Source organism: Aquarana catesbeiana, linkage group LG01 (genome assembly GCF_042186555.1).
Source record: "Aquarana catesbeiana isolate 2022-GZ linkage group LG01, ASM4218655v1, whole genome shotgun sequence".
Lineage (NCBI taxonomy): Eukaryota > Metazoa > Chordata > Amphibia > Anura > Ranidae > Aquarana > Aquarana catesbeiana.
Genome location: NC_133324.1, coordinates 973,292,024 through 973,302,423, shown reverse-complemented (window position 1 = coordinate 973,302,423; position 10,400 = coordinate 973,292,024). Strand labels below are relative to the sequence as shown.

General features: G+C 45.1%; 1 protein-coding gene across 2 annotated transcripts in view; it reads left to right on the top strand.

The window, feature by feature from the left end:
• The first annotated feature begins 348 nt into the window (after positions 1–348).
• LOC141123342 (cytosolic phospholipase A2 gamma-like) overlaps positions 349–10,400 on the top strand; it is a 230,560-nt gene continuing 220,508 nt past the window's right edge. For both annotated transcript variants that reach the window (XM_073612048.1, XM_073612049.1), the window contains exons 1-3: positions 349–409; positions 491–548; positions 10,280–10,305. In XM_073612048.1, the coding sequence (XP_073468149.1) occupies positions 534–548; positions 10,280–10,305 (41 nt within the window). In that variant the 5' untranslated portion in view covers positions 349–409; positions 491–533. The remainder of the gene's footprint in view (positions 410–490; positions 549–10,279; positions 10,306–10,400) is intronic.

Here is a 10,400-nt window from a genome sequence, read left to right as displayed (position 1 = left end):
ATTGCATTAATATTCATTAAAGTTTTTTGTTTTTTTCAAAAAAGCTGCGCTTGAAAAACCTTGGCGCAAGTACCGTGTGACATAAAATATTGCAACAATCGCCATAGGAAAAAATACTGATTTAAACCTTGGACTGCTATGAACTTTCACATATCATTTACACGTTTTTTGTTGTCTCTGTCAGTTTTTTAGTTCCTGTTTTGAAATTTTTATTACATTGCAGCCTGCAGTTCCATGTTATTGTTTGAACAGCCTCACCAACATCGCCTCATGTGTTCTGATAACCTCATTGGAGGAGCCTGGAAACCACCTAATCATATTACATCAGATTAGGGTTATAAAAGACTCAAAACTCACACACATTCCAATAAACCTTCCCAACAACACTTCTACCATCATCTGATTACTGGTACAGCCATTTCCATTCTGTCTTCTGTATATCTGAGCTAAACCTCTTCAGAAGTCTTACTACTGTATTCTGTTTTACCAGATTTACATGTTGGGAGATAAGCGGTGACCTACCTTCATCTCCAATGGCGGCCAATAAGGTGAGTGACTTTCTATTCATTTCCATCAGTGAGATACCAAAACATTTCAATATTGCACTAATTTAACTCTTACAGTAATTACGCCGTAATGAAATGCTGTATCCAAATCACATTTATCACGGTTCGTTTAGTTCCGAATTAAAATTCGGACAAATATTCGTTATTCGGAATTAGAATAGTACCGAATTTGAACGTATCCAAAAAAAAAAAATATATGGACGTAATTCAAATTAGAATTGTTTTCGAATTTGAATAGTTTTCCAATTTCCAAAGACAATAAAATAGTATACAAAATAAAGGAATAGAATAGAAAAATAAAAATTCATGACTTTTTTTTCTGTTCTATTCCTTTATTTTCTATTGTTTTTTTTATACTTTTTGGAAATTGGAAAACTATTCGAAATGTATTAGAAAACGAAAAATCTAAACAAATTCTGAAAACAAAAGAAACAAAATTTAACTAAACAAATTAATGTAAAATAACGAATTGAAAAGAAACTAAATTAAACTAATTTTTTTTGTTCTGCACATGTCTAATATCATTTTTTCACATAAAAAGAGTTTTTTTTGGTAGAATTTGATCACCTCTGCATTTTTTTTTACTTTTTATTTGTTATATAAATGAAAAAAAAATTAGAAAGAAAACCAATACATTGTATATTCATCACACCCATACATTGTATACTCATCACACCTATACATTGTATACTCATCACACCCATACATTGTACACTAATAACACCCATACATTGTATACTCATCACACCCATACATTGTATACTCATCACACCCATACATTGTATACTCATCACACTCATACATTGTATACTCATCACACCCATACATTGTACACTCATCACACCCATGCATTGTATACTCATCACACCCATACATTGTATACTCATCACACCCATACATTGTACACTAATAACACCCATACATTGTATACTCATCACACCCATACATTGTACACTCATCACACCCATACATTGTATACTCATCACACCCATATATTGTATACTCATCACACCCATACATTGTACACTAATAACACCCATACATTGTGTACTCATGACACCCATACATTGTACACATTGTACACATTCGCCCCTTCCTGCCCAGGACAATTTTCAGTTTTCAGCGCTGTCACACTTTTAATGAAAATTGCATGGTCATACAACACTGTACTCAAACTAAATTTTATCATTTTCTTCCCACAAATAGAGCTTTCTTTTGGGGGTATTTTATTACCTCTGATGTTTTTATTTTTTGCTAAACAAACGAAAAAAGACCAACATTTTTGAAAAAAAAAAGTTTTTCTTTGTTTCTGTTATAAAATTCTGTTTTCTCCTTCACTGATGGGCACTGATGAATCGGCACTGATGGGCACTGACAGGTGGCACTGATGGGCACTGACGGCAGCACTGACAGGGGGCATTGATGGGCACTGACCTGCGGCACTGATTGGCACTGACAGGTGGCATTGATGGACACTAATAGATGGCACTGATGGGCACCACTGATTAGGCATGTACTGACAGGTATTAATGCTGGGCACTGATTGGCACTGTGATGGACATTGATTGGCACTGTGGTGGGCTCTGATTGGCACTGTGATGGGCACTGATTGGCACTGTGGTGGGCACTGGCAGAATTTATTATTGGGGCACTGCTGGGCACTGATTGGCTGTGCTGATAATCAATGTGCTGATCATCAGCACAGACCCCCCCCTCGATCGGCTCTCCCTGTCAATGTGAACCGAGGAATGCCGTTTACCGGCACTTCTTGGTTCTCGCGATGATCAGCTGTGATTGGTCACAGCTGATCATGTGGTAAGAAGCCCCTGCGATTGCCACGCTGCACGCCCCCCACGGCATGTTATCCTGCTGGATCTCATATGAAGCCCAGTCAGGATAACAGAGCCACTTCCCGGCATTCTGTTATAGGCTGGGCGGGAAATGGTTACAAAAATAAATAAATAAAAATACCCTGAAAAAGTTTATTTTTGTAAAACCTCCATTAATCACGTTGTCCAGTGATGCAGATCTACATCCACCAGGATGCCTGGTGACTCCTGCGCTGCCAACAGAAAAAAAACAAATCACACCAAGACACATCCTACACCATGGATGCTCAACCTGTGGCCCTCTAGCTGTTGCAGAGCTACAAGTCCCATCATGCCTCTGCCTTTGGGAGTCATGTTTGTAACTGCCAGTGGCCTGCAATGGCTAACTGGGACTTGTAGTTCCGCAACAGCTGGAGGGCCACAGGTTGAGCACCCATGTTCTACACCTTTCCTTGTCACCCAATGAATGACCGGTCTGGGGGATGACAGCACTTATATACAAGGGGAGCAGCGTCTCCCAGGTGATGTCACTGACCATAAATAGACATGACCATACATAGTATCTCACAAAAGTCAGTACACCCTCCACATTTTTGTAAATATTTTCTTCTATCTTTTCATGTGACAACACTGAAGAAATGACACTTTGCTACAATGTAAAGTAGTGAGTGTACAGCTTGTATAACAGTGTAAATTTGCTGTCCCCTCAAAATAACTCAACACACAGCCATTAATGTCTAAACCGCTGGCAACAAAAGCCAGTACACCCTTAGGTGAAAATGTCCAAATTGGGCCCACAGTGTCAATATTTTGTGTGGCCACCATTATTTTCCAGCACTGCCTTAACCCTCTTGGACATGGAGTTCACCAGAGCTTCACAGGTTGCCACTGGATTCCTCTTCACTCCTCCATGACGACATCAAGGCGCTGGTGGATGTTAGAGACCTTGCGCTCCTCCACCTTCCATTTGAGGATGTCCCACAGATGCTCAATAGGGTTTAGGTCTGGAGACATGCTTGGCCAGTCTATCACCTTTACCCTCAGCTTCTTTAGGAAGGCAGTGGTCATCTAGGAGGTGTGTTTGGGGTCGTTATCATGTTGAAATACTGTCATGCAGCCCAGTCTCTGAAGGGAGGGGATCATGCTCTGCTTCAGTATGTCACAGTACATGTTGGCATTCATGATTCCCTCAATGAACTGTAGGTCCCTACAGCACTCATGCAGGCAGCACTCATGCAGCCCCAGACCATGACACTTACACCACCATGCTTGACTGTAGGCAAGACACACTTGTCTTTGTACTCCTCACCTGGTTGCCGCCACACATGCTTGACACCATCTGAACCAAATAAGGGTTGTGGGAAAGAGGCCCTTATCTTCATCAACATGAGGGTGAGCTGCTTTACCAGGGGGTAGTCAAGGTACCCCCCCTGTTGAGGGAATGTGGCCTGACATTGTTCAGGTGGTGTCCCCCCCTGTCCTGTCCAGCCAGGGTGCATGCTCAGATTCAAGGTCTGGTTTGGATTTTTAGGGGAACCCCTCACTGAGGTCTCCCTTAAAATCCATAGCAGACTCAAAAGTTTTTTGTTTTATTACATAGGGGTATTCTTTAACCCTTTTACTGCCATGTCCATATGGTGTACAGAGCTACAGCACTGCCTCCAGCTGGCCAGGTCCGTATGCTGTACTGACCTGACATTCCTTCTTCTGCTATAAACTCATGGTCACTCCCGGGACCATGAACCAAAAGCAGAACTGTTCAGTATACTCTGCTAAACAATATAAAAAGCTCTGATTAGCAGCCACTAAGCCAGCGATCAGGGCTATTCACCTAAAATACTCCCCGCTCCACTGCTTCCACTTCTCTGCCTCTCAGCCCTGCTTCCTTACCCCTTCACATACTGGTCACCACTGATCTCCCCACCCCCAATACCCCAGTAATGATTCTCACCTCCAGCAACCGAGGACACTGGGTCCCCAATTTTTTGCATTAAAGGGCCAATACCCTGATTCCCAATGGCATGATATTCTGAATCCTCTAGCTGTGTCCTGATGACCACTTGCCATCAGTAGAAGTGACTGGGTGGCTTTAAAGTTGCCTGAATCACTTCTACTGATAAGAAGAATACTGGAAGAGTCATTTTAAAGTTCCCGGCTGCTCTGGGCACTCAGTGGAGGAGGGGCTTGTGTAAACGCACTCAGCGTTTCAGATTCAACGTTCCCTTGCTTTCTTTTTTAATCAAATCCTTTTTATTATTTTATATGAAAACTACATTGACACATGTGACAGATAGAGGCTGTTGGAGGGGACTGAATGCAAGCCTCTTGCCGACCGATTATGGGCCCTGGCATTTGGGGGAACGGTGCACTTTGTGAGCTGTATGCCTGGGGACTCTTGAGGTGGTATTACTGTGCATTCAGGTCCTGGTCCCCCAGGACACACAGACTCTGGGGACCCTGTGTATGCCATATGGGAAATGGTGACTTGGAGGGTATGTCTTGGATTGCCTAAAATGGGACAGTAATATTTATCCCCAATATCTCCCAGGATATATATGTAAAGACTATTATTGATTTGTTTGATTCTGAACTCAACATGTTAATTGAGTGAGCTGATCACATTAGCCTCCAGGACTGGCTAGGAGACGAACAGTCTACTCCTACTATAAGTGTTGATGACTAGGCTGAGGAGGGGGAGAACACTGTTTGTATTGTTAATTGTAATTAGCTCCTGCTATTGTGAAAATGTCCTGTGGTTGTACTTATGATAATGTATAATGTACTGTGTGAAGCTCGGTGACCACAAGTCTGGGCAAAAGGTCATGTTAGTAAACTAGCTCATGTTAGTTAGGTTAATTAGGTTACAGGTGTATTGTTAGAGTAATATGAGCAGGAGGTATGCACCTCCTCTTTTACTGTATAAAAGAGCCTGTATTCCTGTCAATAAAGGAGATTCCTGTTTGAACTTACATACAGCCTGCCTGGTGTTTGTTCTGATTCTATAGCCGCAGAGGAGTGTCAGGAGAGTTGAATCGAGTGAGCAAGGGGCTCGTTACATTGGTTGGCAGCTGTGGGATTTGCTCTCCAGTTACTGGGACACTCCAAACCAGCCTGCAGGAGAGCCACTCTGAAAGACTTACTTGAGAGCCGGGAGGGACCGGTGGGATCGTGCTTCCTTGCCGTGAACACATCCAAACCATCACCTGGATCCAAGGTCCAGATAGCAGGAGAGGAGAGGTATAGATACCAGCCACCATGGAAGAGGAATTCAGAAGGAGGTGAGAGATGCAGATACAGCACAGAGGACCAGTATCAGAGCAGGTCCTGCTAGGATGGTTTGATTCTATCCGCTGCGAACTCTGGAAGGAAGCGCTAGCCCGTGAGCAGCGAAACCAGGGAAAAGTTCTCCCCTCCATCCATGTAAGGTACTGGTTGCAGTATGAAGTGCGAATGCTCTTATTGGGGGAACAGCCGAACCAGGAGTGGACAGCTGAGTTAAGCAGGCTGATCCGGGCAGAAATGCGGTTGGACGAGAGCTACAGAGCCCTCCAGTGGTATGTAGCCCAAGTGTGCCCGTGGACAGCGGATGACAGCCCCATGGAAGGCTTTGACTACGATGGCCTGGGATTGTTGTACTGGAGGCTGTCCAGGGACCCTGACTTTGGGAGTGATCGGGAGTGGCGTTTGGAGGAAATAATGGAGCACAGAGAGCGAAGACTGAATGTCTCGGAAGTGCACTGGGCACAGGAAGATTTGGAGTTTCTGGCCATTCAGGAATGGGAGCTTGAGATGGCCTACAGACAGCTGCTAGACTCTGCTCAGCAGCAGGGTGGGGCTCCCTTTGCCTGGGACTATCAGGAAATACCAGTTGACAACTCTGAAATCCTGGCTGAAGAGTTGACAATGTGGCAGAGTAACGGTGTGCTTTGCCAACCTGCCCCCGCAGCTATGGAGGCGGAGGTCTTATGGCGGATGCAGCAAGTGCTGACTGACCTTGATGAACCTGTTTCTGCATTGGATGATCTTGGATGGAGGAATGTGCCTGTCCAGCAGAATGCCAGAGAATCGACAGTGGAAAATCTGGAGATCGCTATCCCCAAAGCTGAAGTGCTGACAATGGGGCAGAGCTCTGCTAACCTCTGCCCAGCACTGATAGCATCTTCTGGGTTCCAGGGACAGGAGATGGTGAACCTTTATCCCCAGACACCAGTTGCAGAGACAGGGGATTTGATAGACTTTTCTGCTGAGAAAGAACAACCTGATGAGCCTCCAGCAGAAGAGCTGGTATTATGGCCAAACTTCACTGTGCTCTGCCCAGCACCAACAGCAGTATCTGTGGAGTTGCAACAAACTTCTCCAGCTGAAGATCTGGTAACTGAACAGAGGGTCCAAGACCTCTGCCCCACACATTTAGCATTTCCAGAGACTGGGGATTTAATAGACGTTTCCGTAGAGGAGTAACCACCTAGTAAACCCCCAGCAGAAGTGCTGGCAACTGGACAGAGGGTCCAAGACCTCTGCCCCACACCTGTGGCAGTTTTGGAGGCTCAGGGTGAGAAGGTGGCAATCACTTCCCAGCAGTAGACACAGGGGGAGAAGGGAGAGGAGGTGTGTGTTGTCCCTCCCCAACAGTTGGCCAGGGTGGAGGAAGCGACCTTTTCCTCCCCAGCAAAGATCCGTGCACCTGGGAGACAGTACCATAGACATGTCATCCAAGCAGCTCACCTCCCCAATGGCAGCTACACAGTTTGGGAGTGGAGGGAGCCAGTCTCCTGCCCCAATGGTTAGCCAGAGCAGAGGATGCGGAGTCCCCAGCAGAAGTGCTGGCAACAGGGCAGAGTGCTACCAACCTCTGCCCAGCACCAGCAATAACTGTGGAGTTCCAGGGAGCCGGGGCAGTCAGACCGCTCTCTCCAGCGACAAGCTGATGTAGTAAACTACTCCCAGCTGAATCACTGGCAACAGGGCAGAGCGCCGCTGGCCTCTGCCTGGCACCTACAGTGTCTCTACAGTTTCAGAAAGCTGGGGCGATCGCCCCCTCTGCCCAGCAGCAGACCGAGCCCTGGAATGTTAAAAACCACCCAACTGAAGTGCTGGCAGCCGGACAGAGAGTAAATGACTTCTGTCCCACACCTACTGAGGTCAACTATTCCTTGCAGCCAAGAAAGGAGATCATGCGGACAGACTATGTGAGTTCATTCTGCCTGACTAACGCATGTCCAGACCAGGTGGAGGTCTGGGACCTTGTTAGTCAACCTTTGATGGGGAGAAATGTGACAGACTCACCCGGGATAGAGGCTGTTGGAGGGGACTGAATGCAAGCCTCTTGCTGACCGATTATGGGCCCTGGCATTTGGGGGAATGGTGCTTTTTGTGAGCTGTATGCCTGGGGACTCTTGAGGTGGTATTACTGTGGATTTGGGTCCTGGTCCCCCAGGACACACAGACTCTGGGGACCCTGTGTATACCATATGGGAAATGGTGACTTGGAGGGTATGTCTTGGATTGCTTATGTAAAGACTATTATTGGTTTGTTTGATTCTGAACTCAACATGTTAATTGAGTGAGCTGATCACATTAGCCTCCAGGACTGGCTAGGAGATGAACAGTCTACTCCTACTATAATTGTTGATGACTAGGCTGAGGAGGGGGAGAACACTGTTTGTATTGTTAATTGTAATTAGCTCCTGCTATTGTGAAAATGTCCTGTGGTTGTACTTATGATAATGTACTGTGTGAAGCTCGGTAACCACAAGTCTGGGCAAAAGGTCATGTTAGTAAACTAGCTCATGTTAATTAGGTTAATTAGGTTACAGGTGTATTGTTAAAGTAATATGAGCAGGAGGTATGCACCTCCTCTTTTACTGTATAAAAGAGCCCGTATTCCTGTCAATAAAAGAGATCCCTGTTTGAACTTACATACAGCCTGCCTGGTGTTTGTTCTGAGCTACACAACTGGATTAGAACGGCACATAGCTGTAGTTCTAGTCCCGGAGCATCGGATGACCGAACCATCAGATGTTGCGATCTGCAATCTGATTCTATAGCCGCAGAGGAGTGTCGGGAGAGTGGAACCGAGCGAGCAGGGGCTCGTTACAACACAATACAGACAAAACCACAAAAATAGAAATCACACGAAACCAAAACCCCCCAGAAAAAAAAACCCAAACCACTTCCCTTCAACAAGCCCCGCCAACCCCCCCCCCCCCACTCGGAGTATATATGACACACACAAAAAAAAAGAATAACAATATCCAGCATTACAAAATACACAGTACACATTGGTTGACATGATACCTAAGTCATAAATTGAAGCCATCTAGACCAGATAACATCAAACTTATTCAGGGAGTTCCTTAGGGAATATGTATGCTTTTCAAAAATAATGATCCTCTTTAAATCTACAATCCAAATCGGACACAGTCGGTGGAAGTGGAGAGGTCCACTTAAGAGCAATCTGTCTACGGGCAACAAAAACTGCACGCCTTATAGTATTACCAATAGGGGAGGTATAGATAGCGGTATCACAGTAACCCAATATACATATAAGTGGTTCAACCGGAATATTACTATCCAATACCCTATTTAAGGTACCAATCACCTCCACCCAGTATCTTTGAAGTTTTGGACATCGCCACAAAAGATGTATTAATGTACCTGTGTTACCGCATCTAGCACAGGCTGGCTCAGATTTCAGTCCAATTGCACAGAGAAACTGTGGAGTTCTGTAAACCCTATGGAGAATAAAAACCTGGGTCAGTCTGTGTGATGGAGAAAGAGACACCCTGGACGGAGACCGGAGGACATCATCCCAAATCTCCTCAGAGATGGGACCAATATCTTTCTCGAACAAATGGGAAATGGAGCGCTGACAGGTGCTACTATTGAAATGAAAAATGGGACAGTGGTGTGGATCAGGAAGTGTGGTGTTTGCAAGAGGCAAACCGTTGAGGTGGTCGTTAGACCTACAGTATTGGGTTCAGATGGATGGGGTAGGCGGCAGCCGGCTTCTCAGAATAGAAGGGACTCTGTGGGGAAGACAAGCAGAATAAAAGAGCAGCGCCGCTCTTATGGTAGTAGTGTATATAAAAGACTTTAATAATGTTTAAAATATGCACTCACATTTAGGCTGAGATCACATACGGTGGGACGCTGGACTGTGGAGTCATACCCTGGCCGCTTCCGGTGGCGTCCGAAGTTCCAAGGTATGTAGTTCTGTCAGACAGTGCGTCAGCTGGTCCATGGGTGGAGATGACAGATGCTGGAGAGCCGGGGGGCGTGGCCGTAGCGCTCGCGTTCAGAGCATGCATGCTCCTTCATCAGGCGTGTATCACAAGCCTGATGAAGCATCTGTCATCTCCACCCATGGACCAGCTGACGCACTGTCTGACGGAACTACATACCTCGGAGCTTCGGACGCCACTGGAAGCGGCCAGGGAATGACTCCTCCACAGCCCAGCAGTCCACCGGATGTGATCTCATGATGTTAAAGAGTAACACTACATGCCTGTATTATCAGCCTAAATGTGAGTGCATATTTTAAACATTATTAAAGTCTTTTATATACACTACTACCCTTAGAGCGTCGCTTCTCTTTTTTTATCATCTGACAGCACCCTATAAGTAACCGAGGTAAGACCCTTGCTTTCAAGATCACTCTGAGTTCCTTCACATGGAGCTCCTTCCAACTGCTTTGCAATTTCCATTGACTTGTGGAGATAAAATGAGAGGAACAAAATCCGATGTCTATGGGCCTCAAACTGCAAAATGTCCTCCGGGGTCACAAGAATTTTTCATTGATTCTGAAAAAATGTTTTTTGTTGTTTGGTTAATATCACCAGAATTGCTTCTGAACCTCACAATGTGTCTTTTGTATTCCCACAGGAAAATATTGAATATATTGTAGATGGGTAAGTCAAGTCTTTTAACTTTTTTGGATTTTTTACTTTTTTTGTATACTCTTTTAAATAGAAAGAATTCAATATTTTACATTTGAACATACAAG